The sequence below is a fragment of the Vipera ursinii genome, assembly GCF_947247035.1.
Source record: "Vipera ursinii genome assembly, chromosome: 1".
NCBI classification, from domain to species: domain Eukaryota; kingdom Metazoa; phylum Chordata; class Lepidosauria; order Squamata; family Viperidae; genus Vipera; species Vipera ursinii.
Genome location: NC_139512.1, coordinates 131,340,595 through 131,360,641, shown reverse-complemented (window position 1 = coordinate 131,360,641; position 20,047 = coordinate 131,340,595). Strand labels below are relative to the sequence as shown.

The 20,047-nt window shown below is 45.0% G+C and overlaps 1 protein-coding gene across 1 annotated transcript in view; it reads right to left on the bottom strand.

Annotated features, from left to right (window-relative positions):
- Positions 1 to 1,144: 1,144 nt before the first annotated feature.
- The window catches only part of LOC310648728 (protein mono-ADP-ribosyltransferase PARP14-like), a 44,553-nt gene continuing 25,650 nt past the window's right edge, over positions 1,145 to 20,047 (bottom strand). Inside the window, exons 12-17 of the mRNA XM_083376747.1 lie at positions 19,481 to 19,648; positions 16,762 to 16,968; positions 16,057 to 16,665; positions 14,618 to 14,751; positions 4,741 to 4,915; positions 1,145 to 3,031 (exon numbers count right to left, since the gene is read on the bottom strand). Coding sequence (XP_083232873.1) covers positions 2,745 to 3,031; positions 4,741 to 4,915; positions 14,618 to 14,751; positions 16,057 to 16,665; positions 16,762 to 16,968; positions 19,481 to 19,648 — 1,580 coding nt within the window. The 3' untranslated portion in view covers positions 1,145 to 2,744. The remainder of the gene's footprint in view (positions 3,032 to 4,740; positions 4,916 to 14,617; positions 14,752 to 16,056; positions 16,666 to 16,761; positions 16,969 to 19,480; positions 19,649 to 20,047) is intronic.

Here is a 20,047-nt window from a genome sequence, read left to right as displayed (position 1 = left end):
AGATTCCCCTACTTTGCCTATTGATTTCCCATCACCTATTCAAAAACATGGTCTAGACCAGGGGTCTCCAACCTTGGTAACTTTAGGACTTGTGGACTTCAACTCCCAAAATTCCTTATGGCTGGCTGAGGAATTCTGGGAGTTAAAATTCAGAAGTCCTAATGTTGCCTGATCTAGACAGTGGCTATGTGAGCCTATCAAACTGAGGAAGGATACTTACTGGGATGTTTCATGCTTCAAATAATTTTGCATATTCTTTGAAGATTGTTACCTTGACATCCTGATTTCAAAAAAAAACCTCAGGAGCCTGTATTCTGGTGCTTGAACACTTTCTTCCAAGAAACTTGTAAAACTACATCATATTCTTACCATTTTCATGTAATTTCTTTACTGACCTCTCCTTTCAGCAACTAAATAGGAATACTGTATTTACTTCCAAGGAAGCAGGCATTTAATTTAAGATGGTGTCCTGCCCTTATGGAAGAGTACAGGAGTAGACAATAAATCAGGGCGGTTGAAAATCTTGCTCCGTGCCTTGCTTCTCTACTTTGTTAGTTTAAAGTTACCAAGTGCAGCTGCAACCAATTCTGGATCTTTAACCACTACACCGCTCTCCTCTTCCAACTTTCAGATTTTGATTTCTCTCTCTGCAGTGATTTATAGGGAAAACATGGCTTGATCATGAACTCTCCATTATAGGTAGTGCTCAATTTACAGCCACTCATTTAATGACCTTTCAAATTTACAATATCACTGGAAAAAAGCGATGAGCAGTTCTCACACAACCATCATACATCCCCGCTGGTCAAGGGATCAAAATTTAGGTGCTTCGCAAATGGTGTGTACTTACAATAGTTGCAGTGTACCAGGGTCACATGAGTGCTATTTGCAACCTTCCAAGCCAGCTTCTGACAAAAGTCCATTGGGGAAGCCAGATTCATTTAACAACCAGAAGTCACTCAACCGCTGCATTTTCTCGATGACAGTGGCAAAAATATTGTTAAAATCAGGCATGACCCCTTTAGCAGCTGCTTTGCTTAACAACAGAAATTCTGACCCCAGTTGTGATCATAACTCAAGGACTGCCTGTATTTGGCACTTCAAGGCTAATTTTTAATAGGGAATTTAGGACTTGTGTGAGAGTTTGGTGTAGGTGTCCTTTGCTGAAACTACACGATTTCAAGAAAACCATCTCTTTTGTGCCCTAATCGTCAAATTAGAAAAGGAAGGGGGGGGGAATAATCCCCAGTTCAGACACATTGCATCCGAAAGAATTGTTGGCACAAGTGCAAGATGAAACAAATTCCAAGTTTTCTGTAGGGTTACAAGCTTTTCCAAACCCACTGATGGTTCTCCAATGAACATCAGTAGGGCCAATTGAGGAACTGAAAGAACTGGAAGGCCATCCATACTGAACTATGGTTTAAACCATAAATCTTCCCTAAAGCTGTCACTCTTCCTGTAGCCCAAGAACATTCATGAAGACCAAAAACATTTTTGTCAGAAAAAGTTTATTGGACTACTTGACGAGGTAATTCTTAGAAAGATTATAAATACAGGCACTTCAGTATGTAGGCCAAGATAATCCTAGTTAATTAAGACATGGCATCATCTTGCAGGATGAGAGCTGACATCACTTTGTTATATTTATAAATGGCAGTGAGGAAAATCAACCAGAGATAGCAGTTCATTGGAGATAGGAAAATTTCGGCTACCGCTTTCTGACTTGTGAAGTTCATCAGGTAGATACGGCTCTTTCCGGCATTGCCTGAAAACAACTAAAGTTGTTCTATGGCTACTTTGTGAGCTACAAGTCCTTTCAGAAAGGTCACCACCAGCTTTCTGCAGCTGGACTGACCAATTCATGGCTGTAGGGTGAATCTTATTTTTTTCAGTCTGACACAATGTTGTAAAGCACCATTTGGTAGTAATATTTCTCATAAGCCGTTCTCTTCTGCGTACCATAAGCATGGAAGCAATTTAGATTAAGGATGAGATGGAAACTACTACAAATTTTCCCAGCTTTACAGTGGAATTTTGTTTTCTTACTACCTTCTCAAGCAATAATACATATATTTAATAATAATACATGTTATTAATTGTTGCTAACCATTTCTCCAGAAATAATAAAAAATAATCTTGCGCATAATTTGCCTATAACCAGAGGGAAATGCAGTTTTTGGGCAGGCAGAAACAGATGCTGAATGATCCTGGGGAAAAAACAGATAAATTGGTGGAGGACAGGGAAAGTGACATGATAGCAAAGTTCAGAATTTAGAATGGAGAGAACCACCAGAAAAAGAAATTGGAGAAAACGCTGGTTTAGCAGTTTTAAGCATTAGTGTGTACCTGTAGAAAAACCGCTCATTGTTTTCTTTCATTTGAGGTGCAAAATGACTTTCATTGAAACTGAAAGGACACTTTCAAAATCTGATCACTGTTAAGTAGACTTCAAACTGTTCCTTAAGTCGAGGATATATCTTCATTGTATTTACAAGATTGTAACGCTTAGTTCTATTGTTTCCTTCAAATACATTCTCTATGCAGAAAATCATCATGTTCTATCCTCTCTTGAATATCATTTTCTGGCCTCTATTGGATTTTGATTATTTTAGTCTTCCACTCTAGAGAGGAACTAAATACTGAATCGAGATTCAAGTGACAAGTATTTTAAAAAGGTTCGTTCAAATTACTTGCTTCTAACATGAGAAGAAAGGGAAATAAATCATGTTTTGCCTGTTAACCTATCTTCTAAAAGTAATTAGATATTCTGGGTAAGCCTGAGCATCGTGAAAGATAACAAACATTGATGGTCGATTCATGTTGTCAGTTACACTGTCGTATAAGTCAAACCCGCCATTATTTTTGGATGGAGGTATAATCTGTCCTGATCTTCCAATACAATAATCTCCGGTCAACACACGGGCAACGTACATATATTTTCTCCCATTTGCATCTGGCGGGCAGTAAACGTCCTGAGCAGAATAATTTGAGATGACAGCAAAATAGGTCCCATTACCAATTACTGCAGCTGAAACCAAGAAAAAAAGGTATAAAATATAAGATATTGATAAAATAAACAATGCAAAACACCAGTATTTGTATTTCAGCTTTAAGTCATTATTATCTAACAAGTTATATTTCTAAAAGTCACCTATTGTGTTGTTCATTTAGACACACCAAATTGATTGAAACCTGATTTTAGGAAAAGCAAACAGTACATTGTAAGCAGGGAGTTACAAAATTGAGTTGTCACCACTACCACTTTTTGTGAAAAATAAGAACCTGATGGCCTTTTCCATTCTCCTCAAAATCTTTTGCACCCTCAATCCTTCCACTGAACAGAGAGATTCTGAGCATTCAGCAGCCACAATCCTATTCACTCAGAGCAGACATGTCAAACACAAGGCCCGGGGGCCGGATCCGGCCCGCGAAGTGCTTTCATGCGGCCCACGAAGCCATCCTGGAAACAGGGAGGGAACGGCCCCCGCTGCCTTGGCCCTGGCCCAGAGACCCTCCTCCTGCCAGAGACCCTCAGATCTGTCCCACTCCTGCCCAGGCCCCCATAGGCACCCTTGATGCCAACGATGTAGAGCTGGCCACGCCCACCCAGTAGGCCACACCCACTCTAGCCATGCCCACCCAGTAGGCCACGCCCACCCTGGCCATGCCCACCTGGCCCCCTGAGGGCAACCGCAATGCTGATGCGGCCCTCAATGAAATTGAGTTTGACACCCCTGACTCAGAGAATAGAAAAGGAATACTATTTTTTCCCCCTGAGCTGACAATAATAAATAAATAAATAAATAAACCTTTATTGTCAAAGTACAACATGTGTACATTGAGATTAGCTGAGCCTCCCCCTGTGCTCTCTCCCCCCAACACACAGTGACAACAAACCATCCCACCACACCATGTGAACCCACTACACCACACACCGGCCTCCCAAGTCAATTCTGCATAAGATTATGTCCCATTTAAAAGCCTAACAGCCCACGGATAAAAGCTATTTTTCAGCCTGTTGGTACGGCTGGCTATATTCCTATTTCTCCTACCAGATGGTAGGAGAGTAAAGAGATACTGTCCAGGGTGTGAGTCATCCCTGAGAATCTTCCTCACTCTTCCAAGGCAACGAGCCCTGGCGATGTCATCCAGTGGTGTCAGGGAACAGCCCACAATCTGATTGACCCAAGATTCCCCGAGAGAAAATAAAACTCTTGTGTATGAACTCTTCTCACCACATTGCCCGGTGTGATAATGCAACTGCTTGTCAGAGTCCTCCTCTTTTCTTTGTGTGTTGAGTCTACACAGCTCCCAGAAAGGGGCCATTCAAACTAACCCAGTGTGCCTAAGAGTTTGCAGATGTTTGTAGTTTTTCTCTTATGGCAGTTTTAATACTTTTATGAAATATCACTTTTATCATTGTTTCAGCCACTTTGATTCTAAATGCCATTTTATAGTAAGTTTTTGTTGCCTTTTAAAGAGGGTTAGGACAGCACAAAGCTCTTCTCTTAGGATTTAAGCTTTACTTTTCTTTTGACAGTGTATTCCTTTCAGCAAGTCTTTTTTTCCCTGTAGGGATTTTTTAAAAAAAATCAAATTCTTCACTAAACCTTACAGAAGGGAAGGGAGGCAAGGAGAGGGGAGAGGGTGCTGTTGGGCTGTGTAAAAATCTTCATACATCTTTGAAACACAACGCTTTATGTCATATTCCTTTATATCTGCTTAGAAGGATCTTACCATTCTTTCCAGCATAACTGCGGTTAAAGCCAGTCTGGTAAATTGGCACCACGGTGGAATAGGGAGTCCCATGGAAAAGGATCTTCTCATTGTTTCCATGGCCATTTTGTGTATCTATTTGCTTTTTCTTGACTTGATAGGCTTGCCAGAGGTAAGGATTCTGTACCCTTTCAATCTACAAAGATTGCAAATGTAAAACGTTATTATTCATTTACCAGTATCATTCCCTGTCATACAATATCTGTATCCATCTCCCATGAGTTTTAGCATTCTCCCTTGGTGACTATGCTAAGATTAGAAACAAACAATCGAGAAGAAAGGTTGCAATGGAGAATTGGCAAGGAGAGTCTCTTACGTGTTAACTTCTCACCAAAAAGGTCTTGTTGTCCACTGCATTGTCTTTATTCAACAGGCATGGGACTGTGTTATTTATTTATTCATTAAATTTATATAACTGCCCATGTCACTGCTGTACTGTTAAAACTTTATAAAACCCTTGAACAAAAACAGCAACATAACTATAAAAGTCATTAAAAATACTCAGAAGCTGTATGCCTAATATCCTCAGAGGTTCACTACAGTCAAAATAAATGCAATTTCTTTCGTGGCTATTCAGGATTATGGAAAGGCCAGTGACATCACTGCTATCATATCTGGGTAAAACTTCAGAAAATGCTTCTCATGAACATCAAGATTCAGTGAATTATAACCCCTTTGGATTGCTTTGCCTATTGCTAAACTCAAAATGGGGCAGATGTATGCAAAAACAATCATTGTAAATCTAGGTTTATTATGGCCACCACTTGGAAGATGGAATTACTGAAACAGCAGCAGCACGTTTCATTTGTCAGTATTGGGCTGCTTTGTGGTCAGAAGACATTTGATGGTGGAAAAAGTAAGTGTCACTAAGGTCAGGTTTTGGTGGGCTGTAAAGTGGGGAGGCCCCTTCATGGATTACTGCCTTGTCGTGGCGAAGGGGCTTGCATAATTCAATGAAGCTATGAGCTATGCCGTGCAGGGCCACCCAAGACGGAAAGGTCATAGCAGAGAGTTCTGACAAAACGTGATCCACTGGAGAAGGAAATGGCAAACCACTCCAGTATCTTTGCCATGAAAACCCTATGGACAGTAACAAAAGGCAAAACGATATGACGCTGGAAGATGAGCCCCTCAGGTCGGAAGGCGTCCAATATGCTACTGGGGAAGAGCAGAGGGCTAGTACTAGTAGCGCCAGAAAGAATGAAGCGACTGGGCCAAAGCCGAAAGGACGCTCAGCTGTGGATATGTCTGGTGGTGAAAGGAAAGTCCAATGCTGTAAAGATTCTCCATAGGAACCTGGAATGTAAAATCCATGAATCAAGGAAAGCTGGACGTGGTCAAACAAGAGATGACAAGACTAAACATCGACATCTTAGGTATCAGCGAACTAAAATGGACAGGAATGGGTGAATTTAATTCAGATGACCATCAGGTATACTACTGCGGGCAAGAATCCCTCAGAAGAAATGGAGTAGCCTTCATAGTCAATAAAAAAGTAGGAAAAGCAATACTGGGATACAACCCTCAAAATGACAGAATGATCTCAGTTCGAATCCAAGGCAAACCATTCAATATCACAGTAGTCCAAGTCTATGCCCCAACCACCAGTGCTGAAGAGGATGAAATTGACCGGTTCTATGAAGCCCTACAGCACCTTATAGAACTAACACCCAAAAATGATGTCCTTATCATCATGGGAGATTGGAATGCTAAAGTAGGAAGCCAAAAGATAACTGGAATAACAGGCAAGTTTGGCCTTGGAGTACAAAATGAAGCAGGGCACAGGCTGATAGAATTTTGTCAAGAGAATACGATGGTCATAGCAAACACTCTTTTCCAACAACCCAAGAGACGGCTTTACACATGGACATCACCAGACGGTCAACACAGAAATCAGATTGACTATATGCTCTGCAGCCAAAGATGGAGAAGCTCTATACAGTCAGTAAAAACAAGACCAGGAGCTGACTGTGGCTCAGACCATGAGCTTCTCCTTGCAAAGTTTAGGCTTAAATTAAAGAAAGTAGGGAAAAGCGCTAGGCCAGTCAGGTATGAATTAAATCATATCCCTGTTCAATATACAGTAGAGGTGACAAATAGATTTAAGGAATTATATCTGATAGACAGAGTGCCTGAAGAACTATGGACAGAGGTTCGCAACATTGTACAACAGGTAGCAACCAAAACCATCCCAAAGAAAAAGAAATGCAAGAAAGCAAAATGGCTGTCTGAGGAAGCTTTGCAAATAGCTGAGGAAAGGAGGGAAGCGAAAGGCAAGGGAGAAGAAGAAAGATATGCCCAATTAAATGCAGAATTCCAAAGAATAGCTAGAAGAGATAAGAATGCCTTCTTAAATGAACAATGCAAAGAAATAGTAGAAAACAATAGAATAGGGAGGACCAGAGATCTTTTCAAGAAAATTGGAGAGATGAAGGGAACGTTTCATGCAAAAATGGGCATGATAAAGGACCAAAATGGCAGGGACCTAACAGAGGCAGAAGAGATTAAGAAGAGGTGGCAAAATTACACAGAAGAACTATACAAGAATGAGCTTAATGTCCCTGATAATCACAATGAGTTGGTCACTGACCTCCAGCCAGACATCCTAGAATGTGAAGTGAAGTGGGCCTTAGAAAAGCTGAGCAACAACAAAGCTAGTGGAGGTGACAGTATTCCAGCTGAGCTATTCAAAATCTTAAAAGATGATGCAGTAAAAGTGCTACACTCAATTTGCCAGCAAATTTGGAAAACTCAACAGTGGCCACAGGATTGGAAAAGATCAGTTTACATTCCAATTCCAAAGAAAGGCAGTGCCAAAGAATGTTCAAACTATCGCACCATTGCACTCATTTCTCATGCTAGTAAAGTTATGCTTAAAATTCTACAAACTAGACTCCAGCAGTATGTGGATCGAGAACTACCAGAAGTACAGGCAGGATTTCGAAGAGGCAGAGGAACTAGAGATCAAATTGCTAACATACGCTGGATCATGGAGAAAGCTAGAGAGTTCGAGAAAAACATCTACTTCTGCTTCATTGACTATGCTAAAGCCTTTGATTGTGTGGATCATAACAAACTGTGGTAAGTCCTTAAAGAGATGGGCATACCAGACCATCTTATTTGTCTCTTGAGAAACCTATATGCAGGCCAAGAAGCAACAGTGAGAACAGGACACGGAACCACTGATTGGTTCAAAATTGGGAAAGGAGTCCGGCAAGGCTGTATACTGTCGCCTTGCCTATTTAACTTATATGCAGAGCACATCATGAGAAAGGCAGGGCTAGATGAATCAAAAGTTGGAATTAAGATTGCCGGAAGAAACATCAACAACCTAAGATATGCAGATGATACCACTCTAATGGCAGAAAGTGAAGAGGAACTAAAGAGCCTCTTGTTGCGAGTGAAGAAGGAGAGTGCAAAACTTGGGTTGAAACTAAACATTAAGAAAACCAAGATCATGGCATCTGGCCCTCTCAATTCCTGGCAAATAGATGGGGAAGAAATGGAGGTAGTGACAGATTTTATTTTCCTGGGCTCCAAGATCACTGCAAATGGGGACTGTAGCCAAGAAATTAAAAGACGCTTGCTCCTGGGGAGGAAAGCCATGGCAAATCTAGACAGCACACTAAAAAGCAGAGACATCACCCTGTCAACAAAAGTGCGTATAGTCAAGGCTATGATCTTCCCAGTTGCAATGTATGGCAGTGAAAGCTGGACCATAAGAAAGGCTGAGCGCCAAAGAATTGAAGCCTTTGAACTATGGTGCTGGAGAAGACTCCTGCGAGTCCCTTGGACTGCAAGGCGATGAAACCGGTCAGTCCTAGAGGAGATCAACCCTGACTGCTCTTTAGAAGGCCAGATCCTGAAGCTAAAACTCAAATACTTTGGCCACCTGATGAGAAGGAAGGACTCACTGGAGAAGAGCCTAATGCTGGGAAAGATTGAGGGCAATAGAAGAAGGGGACGACAGAGAATGAGGTGGCTGGATGGAGTCACTGAAGCAGTAGGCGTTGTTCTGAACCAGCCCTCTTCTGGCCTTGTAGTAAGGCAAACCCCTATTCAGAAAGAAGAGACTGGAGAGCGTCCAAGGCTAAAAGGCATCTGCCAAGATTTAATTACGCAGTTAACAAAAACACTAGAGCTTGTCTTCTCAAGCGGAAAAGTTGCTTTCAGCAACCAGCCCCTCCCCAAACACTCCTTTTATAGAGAGCTCAGGGCGTGGTCTCCCTGTGCCTCCTCCCGAGGAGTCCCACAGCCTTTCTTTGTTTGTTCCTGCTCGACTGCCTCCTGCGTCGGGCGTCCTTGAACAGGGCCAGCTGTGGGTCATCTTCCTCCGCACTCTCGGGCTCACGCAGCTGAGAAGAGGTCCCCGGCTGAGGGCTCTGCAAAGCCTCCAAACCATCATCAGCCAGTTAGTTTCCCTCCTCCCCCTCATCTGAGTCATCCGATACATCGGAGCCGGCTGTCGGACCCACAGGCTGGCCCTGAGTCACAACACTATCCCGCCTGCCGATCCGGATGCGGTCGGGATGGGAACTGTTCGTGAAAAGCAGTCACCAACGCAGGGGCATGAACGGCGGTCGCGTCTTCCCATGTGAAGTCCTCCGGCCCGTACCCTTTCCACTCGATCAGGTACTGGAAGCGACCTTTCAGCCAGCGGGAATCCCTGATGCTGGCGACCTCGTACTCGGGGGTGCTGTCGCCATCACGAGGTCCTGATGGGGGAGGTTCCGCTTGGCGAAGTGGACAAGCCGGTTGTTCGGGGACCAACAAGGACCGATGGAAGACGGGGTGCACGCGCAGGGAACGTGGCAGAGTTAAACGATAGGCGACCGGGTTGATGACGGCCTCGACTGGGAACGGTCCAAGGTAACGGTGGTCCAGCTTCCTCGCCGGCCGAGTGGATGGTAGGTTTCTGGTGGACAGCCAGACCCGATCCCCCACCGATAATGGAGGCGTATCCCTTCTCGACCGATCGGCGAACCTCTTGTAGTCGGCCTTGGCCTTCTCCAGCTGCCGTCGCACCAACCGATGGATCGCCTGTAATTCCGCCATGAATTCGTTCGCTGCCGGCTCCGGTGAGTCCACGGGAGAAAGGGGGAAAAACCTGGGGTGATAACCCACGTTGGCCAAGAACGGTGTCATCTGCGTGGAGGTGTGCTGCGAGTTGTTAAAGGCAAACTCGGCTATGGCCAAATAGTCCACCCAATTGTCCTGCTGCAGGTTAACATAGCAGCGCAGATACTGCTCTAAGATGCCGATGACCTTCTCGGTACCCCCATCGGTCTGAGGATGATGCGCGGACGAGAGGCAAACCTTAATGTCCAACGCCCGCATCAACTCCTGCCAGAAGCGGGCTGTAAACTGGGCCCCCCTATCGGAGACGACCCTATCGGGAAGGCCATGCAGCCGGAACACCTGTTGGATGAACATGCGACTAGTGGCGCGAGCTGACGGTAAGCCGCGACAGGGGATGAAGTGCGCCATCTTGGTCAACATGTCCACCACCACAAACACTGTCATGAAGCCGGAGGGTGGGGGTAGATCCGTCAGAAAGTCCATGGACACAGCCCCCCAGGGTCTCTTGGGCGTTGGCAAAGGCTGCAGTAAACCAGGCGGGGCCCCTGTCGCTGACTTGGCCTGCCTGCATGGGACGCAGGTGACATAACACTGGACATCGTGTCGGACTCGGGGCCACCAGAAGGTACGGGAGACCAGGTTCAGAGTCTTGAACAGGCCAAAATGCCCCGCAGCCGGGTTATCATGACATTGGCTGAGGACGAGTCCCCTGAGTGGCCCTCCTGGAACATAGAGCCGGTCACGATAATACAGGAGTCCATCCGTGACCGACCAAGGCGAATCTGGCCCCACCTCTTCCTTCCGCTGAGCCACCCACGCCTCCTGCTGCTGCGCCTCCCGGATCCGAGCCCGTATATCCACCGGCTCCCGCACCGCAGCAAAAGACTCGACGGGGATCACTGTCCTGGGCGGAAGCTTGTCTTCCACTCGGGTGTACTCGGGCTTCCTGGACAGAGCATCCGCTCTCTGGTTGTGCCCGCTTGGTATGTACCGCACCCGGAAGTCAAACCTCGCAAAGAAGAGGGACCACCGGATCTGGCGTTGGTTCAAATTCCGAGCGGTCTGCAGGCTTTCCAGATTCTTGTGGTCCGTCCGGACCTCGATTTGATGCCGTGCCCCCTCCAGATGATGCCTCCAAGCCTCGAACGCCGCCTTGATGGCCAGCAGCTCCTTCTCCCAGATGGTATAGTTGCGCTCCGAGGGGTTCAATTTCCGAGAGTGATACGCGCAAGGGAAAAGGGTACCGTTGGGCGTCGCTGCCTGGAGTAACACGGCCCCAATGGCAATGTCGGAGGCGTCCGCCTCCACGACAAACGGCCGTTGCGGGTCAGGATGCTTCAAGATGGGCTCCTTCATGAAGGTGTCCTTCAAAGCTTGGAACGCCTGTTGTTCGGGGGCGTTCCACTGGAACCGAGTCTTCTTCTGCAGGAGCCGGGTAAGGGGGGCTGTCAAGGCAGCAAAGCCAGGAATGAATGTTCGATAGTAGTTGGCAAATCCAAGAAGTCGCTGAACATCCTTCACGCGACGTGGGGGTTGCCAACTCTGCAACGACTCAACTTTACTCGGTTCCATGGCGATGCCCTCAGGAGAAATGCGGTGACCCAAGAAATCGATGGTCTCCTGGTAAAACTGGCACTTCTCCAACTTGGCAAACAGCCGATGTTTCCGGAGGCGCTGCAGGACCTGACGGAGATGCTGATGATGCTCTTCACGCGACGGGGAGTAAATCAGGATGTCGTCCTGGTAAATCACGACAAACTGGTCCAACAGATCTCGAAAGATGTCGTTCATAAAATGCTGAAACACAGCGGGGGCGTTGGTCAGGCCAAACGGCATCACCGTGTACTCGAAATGTCCATAGCGAGTACCAAACGCCGTCTTCCACTCATCACCCGGCCGAACCCTGACGAGGTTGTAAGCTCCACGCAGGTCCAGTTTCGTGAAGATCTTAGCCTCCCGGAGTCGGTCCAAGAGCTCGGGGATGAGGGGCAGCAGGTAGCGGTTACGCACCGTGATGGCGTTGAGTTTCCGGTAATCACAGCAGAGCCGTAACTCGCCCGACTTCTTTTTGACGAAGAGCACGGGCGCAGACACTGGCGAGGACGAGGGCCGGATGAAACCACGAGCCAAATTCTTTGTCAGAAAGTCCCGCAATGCAGCCAACTCGGGCTCCGACATGGAATACAAACGCCCCACTGGGAGAGGCGCATCAGGAACTAGATCAATGGAACAGTCATAGGGCCTGTGCGGGGGTAATTGGTCCGCCTCTGACTCGCTGAACACATCAGCAAAGTCGGACAGTTCAGGAGGCAAAGAAACTCCTGAGGAGCCCTCCACCTGGCCGGCACAGATATGACGGGTGTGGTCCACGCACTGCAAACTTGGGAAGGTGACCAAGTTCTGAGACCAATAGATCTGTGGATCATGCACCCGGAGCCACGCCAGTCCCAGGACCACGGGGAAGTGCAGATCCGAAGTAATGTAGAACTGAATGGCCTCCACATGGGAACTGATAGCCATACTCACTGGTTGCGTGGCGGCCGTAATAGGCCCGGACAGGAGCACTCGACCATCAATAGTCTCCACTAGCATGGGCGGATCCACCGGACACTGAGGAACAGCCCATTTGGCCACAAAGGCCGAGTCCATAAAGTTAGTGGTAGCCCCAGAGTCAATTAAGGCATGGACCGGAATCCCCTCTGGCTTGCCAGGAAGGATCAGTCGTGCCTCCAAAATCAAATGCCGTGGAGGTTCACAGGCACCATCGGAATGGCGTCGCTCGGCGTGGTCGTGGTGGGTCGTCCGATCTATCACACCGTCTAGATCGGGCTCGGGCCGTTTCCCGACAGCAAAGCAGGGGACTTTCTCGGGGCCGGCTTGGTCACTGATGCCCGCTGACGCTTCTTTGGACAAGAAGCAGCCAAATGTCCAGGGTCCCCACAGTAAAAACACAACCCCTCCGATCGTCGTCTGTCCATTTCCGTCACCGATAGACGGGACCTGGCGGCACCCAGCTCCATTGGCTCCTCCCTCTGGGCTGGGGGCTCACGCACAACAGGGGCGGCAGGGGTCTGTGGGGTGGCACGGCGACTCTTTCGCTGCTGCAGCCGGGCATCGATCCACAGACAAAGATGGATCAGCCCATTCAGATCTGAGGGAATGTCCACGCGGGCCAGCTCATCCAACATCTCCTCTGACAAGCCATCCTGAAAGGCATCCACGAGCGCAGCCTCATTCCAGGCGGAATCCTGGCTAAGCAGCCAGAAATCGCTGATATAGGCCTGTAGAGGGCGCTGACCCTGCCTCAAAGCTTTCAGGCATCGGGTGGCAGTCTGCGCCTTAATCGGGTCCTCGTACATGAGGCGCATATGGTCACAAAACCCCCCAAAGTTATCCAACAAAGGGCTAGGCTGTGCCAACAGAGGCGTGCCCCAACGAGCTGCATCTCCCGACAGAAGGCTCAACACGAATCCCACCTTATCTCGGTCAGTGGGGAAATCAGCTGCTCTCACGCTGATAAAAAGCTGGCATTGTCCCAGGAAGGCAGGAAACAGTTCTGGATTACCAGCAAATTTATCCGGCATAGCTATCTGACATTTCCTCCTGGGTGGGGGTGCAGCATGTACCTGAGCTTGCAGTTGAGCCACCTGAGCTGCCAGCAAAGTGAGTTGCTGGGTGAGCTGGGCATTCTCGGCAAGAAGCTGCTCCATCGTAGTAATAAGGGGTGGGTGGCTGAAAGCAAACTGTTCTGAACCAGCCCTCTTCTGGCCTTGTAGTAAGGCAAACCCCTATTCAGAAAGAAGAGACTGGAGAGCGTCCAAGGCTAAAAGGCATCTGCCAAGATTTAATTACGCAGTTAACAAAAACACTAGAGCTTGTCTTCTCAAGCGGAAAAGTTGCTTTCAGCAACCAGCCCCTCCCCAAACACTCCTTTTATAGAGAGCTCAGGGCGTGGTCTCCCTGTGCCTCCTCCCGAGGAGTCCCACAGCCTTTCTTTGTTTGTTCCTGCTCGACTGCCTCCTGCGTCGGGCGTCCTTGAACAGGGCCAGCTGTGGGTCATCTTCCTCCGCACTCTCGGGCTCACGCAGCTGAGAAGAGGTCCCCGGCTGAGGGCTCTGCAAAGCCTCCAAACCATCATCAGCCGGTTCGTTTCCCTCCTCCCCCTCATCTGAGTCATCCGATACATCGGAGCCGGCTGTCAGACCCACAGGCTGGCCCTGAGTCACAACAGGCGTGAGCTTAAATGGACTCCAGAAGATGGTAGAGGACAGGAAGGCCTGGAGGAACATTGTCCATAGGGTCGCGATGGGTCGGACACGACTTCGCAACTAACAACAACAAAGTGGGGAGGATTTTAGATTAATTGGTAAATGTGATTTGTGACAGCCTTTCTGGGGTGGGAATTGCAACTTGTTACTTTGTATCAGGGAGGGAACTTTTGTCTTGGGTTCAACTATGTAAGTGCCGATACTTTGTTTCCTGAATAAAGTGTTCTTTAAGGAAGAAATCCTTGCCTTGAAGTTCTTTTCATTGGTTTCATCTATTGGAACCATGAAACAGAAAAGTACTGACACAGATATCCCCTAAACGCTACTGAAGATGTTACCTAGCCTGGTAATGAAACGTTCACAAATCAACCTGCAAGCTTGGAGAATGAACCTTCACTTTCATCACCTCACAGGGTGGTGGTTGTGGGGAAAATAGGAAAAGGAAAGTGTGTTGGGTTTATTTGCTTCCTTAAGCTCATATCAAATGTTACCTTTTCAATTGTGAATGTAGGGCAGCCAATCCGGAATATTTTTTCAATGTCCTTATATTCTCTTGATGTGGTTTGTAGTGGAACCAGTTTGACCTGATTTCCTTCCATATCTTCCCACTGTTCAGGAAGATGTTCTAATACAAAATAAACATTTTGTTAAAATAGCACTATGCATAAGTTTGAAATCAATGGAATTTGCAATTATCTCCCCTTGTGCTAAACATTACATTTATTACTAAAATCCTCACCGTGGTTTGGCAACCCTGCACAGGATAATTTTATTTCATCATCACAGCTTTCCCATCAGCACTCACAAACCACATTTCCCCCAAAATGAGACCTGGTCTCTTTTTTTGCCTCCAAAAGAGGCACCTGGTCTTATTTTCAGGGAAGGGTGTGTCTTTTCCACTCACCTGCAGCACCGACAGCCCCACCCAGCTGGCCCACTTCTTCTGTGTCGTCCCCCGGTCTGCATTTTACAATCAGAGGCCTTTCCGGAAGGCCTCTGCAGCTGAGAAACAAACTATGGAATCTGGAAAAGCCTCTGACTGTGAAATGCACACCAGGGGATGACGCAGAAGAAGTGGGCCGAGAGGAGAGGCAGGCAGGCTGCAATGGTAAGTGGGGTGCGAGGTGCATGGGAAAGCTCCACCCCCACCCTAGCTTGATTTTTAGGTGTGCCCCTTGAGCCATGGTGGCTCAGAGGTTAGAATTCAGTACTGCAGGCTAAATCACTGTTCACTCCACGAGTTCGATTCTGTAAAACTCAAGGCTGACTCAATTAAGATAATGTAGATTTTTGCAAACACTGCAGATTTTTTTCAGAAACTGGCTATCGTAGTGGACATGTTCAATTTCAAAAGACATACTCAACAGCCCTCTACTCTGATAGAGATGCTCTCAGCCACTGCTTCCTGTCACCATTTTTATATACTACAAATATGCTAAAGTGCTTACAATGAAATCCAAATACATTCTCACAAATAAAGATGATTCTAGAGTCTGGGAGATATATCACCTTTGTATTGATTCTTAAGAAAAAAGTTAAAAACCTTCAAATTCAGATGGAGAAGGAAGCCTGATATGGGCCAAGAAAGATGTCTCCAGACACAGTGGAAGTCACAAGCATTGCATCAACCTATATACTGATAAGCCTAAACTTCTGGCTGGAAAATGAACACATGGAACACCTGCTATACACATGAACAAGCCTTGCACATCCAGTATGGAACTGACAGTCATGTTTTAATGCCAATCATACAAATGGTCTGTTCACTTTTAATTTAAAACAAATTCTATGTGATACACCCACATTCATGGCTTCTACCCTTGCCCTACCCCCGTTGCACCCTTTTTAAAGCATGGGGAGATTTTTGACAGGTGACCAAAGCAGTAATCTAGCCACTAATCGAACCTCGGTTATTTAAGATGTTCATTACCTTCATCCATTCCAATACGTTTAATTTTCATACGTTTTCCTTGGCTATCTACAACACACATCTTTTTCAGGTTAGCTGTGTATTTCTGTCCCTGAATTTGGACCTCAATTTGTTCCTTTGTGCTGATTTTAGCATCTTCTAAATCAAGGTTACTTAAGGTATCAAAAGGTAGAAAGACATTTCCGTCTGCACAATACTGCCACTCAACCAAAACTTTAACAAGTTCTGCCTTGGATTTCTTTTCCTGGTCAGCTTTAAGTGTTTTTAATAGGTTCTGAATTTCTGTGAAAGCAGTGAGGACATCCCGGGGGATACCAGATACCAAAATAAAAGGAGGAGACTCCGTCTTGTTCAGATGAATGGCAATATTCAATCTTTTCTGGAGATCATTCAGTCTCTTGATTTCGGCATCAGCAAACGTAACTATCAACTCATCAGCAATGTGATTTTCTGTCTGTTCCTTGAAAATCAATTTCCTTAGCCAGGCTTCAGCCTCTTCCACGTTTTTCTTGTTTTCACCACATAGCTCAAAAGTTGAGGTCTCAATCTTCTTCTCCAACACTACAAAACTTTTCTTTTTAGCAGGTGACTTCCGACCAGTTAGAAACGCTATAAGCAAAAGGGAAATACTGTAAGTGCACACTCAGAGGGGGGAAAAAATGGAAAAGAACATTTACATAAATGAACTCGCTACTTTAGACTTGCCTTTAAACTTAGAAAACCTAGATTCCGAAGTGGGCAATGCCCGACCTTCTTTATTTTTCAAAATGGTGGAAAAGGATTTTTGCATCTGTGGTTGAAAAACAACAACTTTAACAAGTTTCAAGTATCGAGGCAACTGTTTTCCTGCAAAGTCAGCAACTGCACTGATGATATTGTCAGCTGCTTCATCAGGACTCTTTCTTCCTTGACCTGTATCAGATACAACACAGAAAACCCAACAAAATATACTTATTGTTAGTACTTATTACAATGAAGGACTCAAAGCAAGGATGGACCAGCCATGCCTTTTCAGATATCGGACTACAATTCTCATCATCCCTAACTGCTTGTCATTCAAGCTATGATTCAAGCACATCCAAGATTCTTATATCTGGAAGGCCACTGGTACTTTACTTGTGAGTTGCTAACATTTGTTATATAGCATTACCCTATGCAGCCAGACCTCTATTTATTGGGTATAAGACCAGACAATATTGACAAAAGAGATTGGTATATATTTGTTCATGTCTCAACAGCGGCGAGGATGGCCTTTGCCCAATTGTGGAAGGACCCAGATATACCCCCTGATCATTTGATAATAAACAAGATTCTCTGTTGTGCCAAGATGGACAGGTTAACATACATTTTAAAAGATAAACGTGAATCACTATATAAGTTGGAACAAATGTTTTGTATGGCTTAAAAGAAGGCTCAATTTAGGAGACGAGTGATGAGATCGCCCACTCAATTGATTTGTGTAATTTATTAGGCCTAGAAGGTTGATATGACCAATGGTAGTTTTTTTTTCTTTTTTTTTCTTTTTCTAATGGTAAGGATATTCTATGTATTGGAAAGTTTAGCTGGGATGATATATTTTTTGTTAATAGAAGAGTAGATATAACTCTCGGTCTGTTTTATTTGCTTTTCACGATTCGTACTATGTGATTATATGGTTGGTGTCTTTAAACCCCTTGTCTCTTTCCCTATGTATTATTCTGTTGTCAATTTTACTGTAAATAATTAATAAAGATTATTTTAAAAAAAGAATGTTGCCTACTTCTCTTATAGAATGGGTATGTACCATGAATTTAATTTACTTCTTGCCTTTCTTTCATCACTGGCGTCAAGCTTAACCTTTAGAGCAGGGGTCCCCAAACTTGGCATAAGACTTGTGGACTTCAACTTCCAGAATTCTTCAGTCACCATTTCCTGATGAGGGATGCTCGTCTAAAGAACTAGCTATTTTCACACTTTGCCCATGGAAGAGTTTATAATGGTCAGTCACTGTCAGTACCCTCAAAAAAATCCTCCCTCCTTATATCTGCAGAGGCCAGATGTTAATTGTTTTCAGGATGAGAGCCCAAGGGCCTTGATACATTGCAACATCATGAGTGTTTGGATTTAAAATAAGCGGAGGCATTGGATGTCTACTTGGGGATAATGTTGAAATCTGGATTGCAACCCCCAATCCACCCCTTTTATATGTGCACTGATACTGCACAAACGCGCACACGCACACACACAAACATATATGTATATGTATATATGCAAGAGGTGGAGAACAGAATTTTTGTTATTCTGATAGAATTTCCAGATTCAGCAGGCACCTCTGGTCTGCAAACTGCAGGCAAAATCTGTGGGACTTTTTTTTTCTGTGGACTTACTCCTCTGTTTGGGTTACCATGCTAGCTTTAGCCCCCTATTGTTTATTAAATGTGTTAAGTGAATTACAGTATAGAATTTGTGCAGCTGAATTATTGTGCTGTCCACGTAAAGAATGAACCTGATTTTCAACAATTGAAACTTCTCAGATAAGGCTGTGTTATGCAGCATGATCCATAACAATATGTAATGAGGTGAAATGTTGACAATACACTTCATGAATCTATGACATATCTAATGCAAACCATCCCTTTGTATCATGATATATACATCATCATTTTCTCCTCTATTCCTTCTGTTTGCCTATGATGTGCTGGGTATAGGTTCAAAAGATCACAAGAAAAGGAGTAATAGATCATGGTTATGAACTTTAGATCTAAGATATGAAGAGAACAACAAAGGCAAGTTAAATCTCATCCAAGCCAAGCTTGAACTCCCAAGGATTTCATGGACACCTTCATGAAGTTTTCTTAAGAGCAATACATGAAGAATTTGCCACTGCATTTTTGTAGGACAGGGGTGTCAAACTGCCGGCCTCTGGGCCGGTTGCATCATACGGAAGCCACGTCCACCCCATTGCTGGCAATGGAAAAATAGTCACAATACATCGTGATACATCACATGACGTGGTGAGTTTGACACCCCTGTTCTAGGACGTTATTTCAACTTCTAAATATAGCCTATAGCTCTGTTATTCCGTAAGAGCCTCTGGTCGAAGTCCTAAACACACCAAGGGGGCTGCAGTCTCCAAATGAATGGAAGTCATGAAGGAGAAATTAAGAAATCAACTGCAACAAAACAGAAGGTCAGAGACTGATCCTACTTCATTTTGAGGATGGAATATAGGGGAATTTCATCTCCTTTGTCATGTTCAAACTTAGCAGAACATTGGAACTTGTCCATACATGGCAAATCCACTGCAACAGTTCACATTTTCTACCCATGAGCTAATTTAGGAGACTATCACTAGGATTTAGGGCATAGGCTCCTCCTTAATGAAAACTTTATTCTGGAAAAGCACAAATGATTATCTGAGAGTGGGGGCAGGGGGAATACAAACCTGTTCCAATTACAGGGAAGGCTACAGAGGCATATTGTTTTGCTTCACATTCCTGAAGAACTTTGGAGACCTGAGTGTTGATGCTGGAGCAAGGAGCCAGGTGGATAATTTTTTTACAGGATAGTTTGCCATTTCGTGTAGTTATAAATCCATTGTGAGGCTGAGAGGCTGGAAAAATGAAAATGAAATGAAAATGATAACTTCTCCATGAACTATCCTTGGCATATAGTCTACTACCTCATTGGAGGTAGAGGTATCTATACATTCATTTCTTAATGGAGAGCACCAATTATAAAATTTGACAACTGCTCGCCCTTTGTTGCCTACTGCAAAGACATTTTTAGCACATTACCGGAAACATTGAGTATTCTTTTTGAAGTCAAATTGTAGAAATACAACCTTTTTTGACACATGCAAAGAAAATAAGGAAAAGGTCTATGTTTTCCTCTCTTTTTCTCATTTATGGTCAAAGACTGTAATAGATCGGAAGTGCAGCTAGATAAGCAGCTTCTGATTGTGTCCAAAACCTCTATCTTCATAAATATTCTGGTAGTCTGCTGGGAAGTT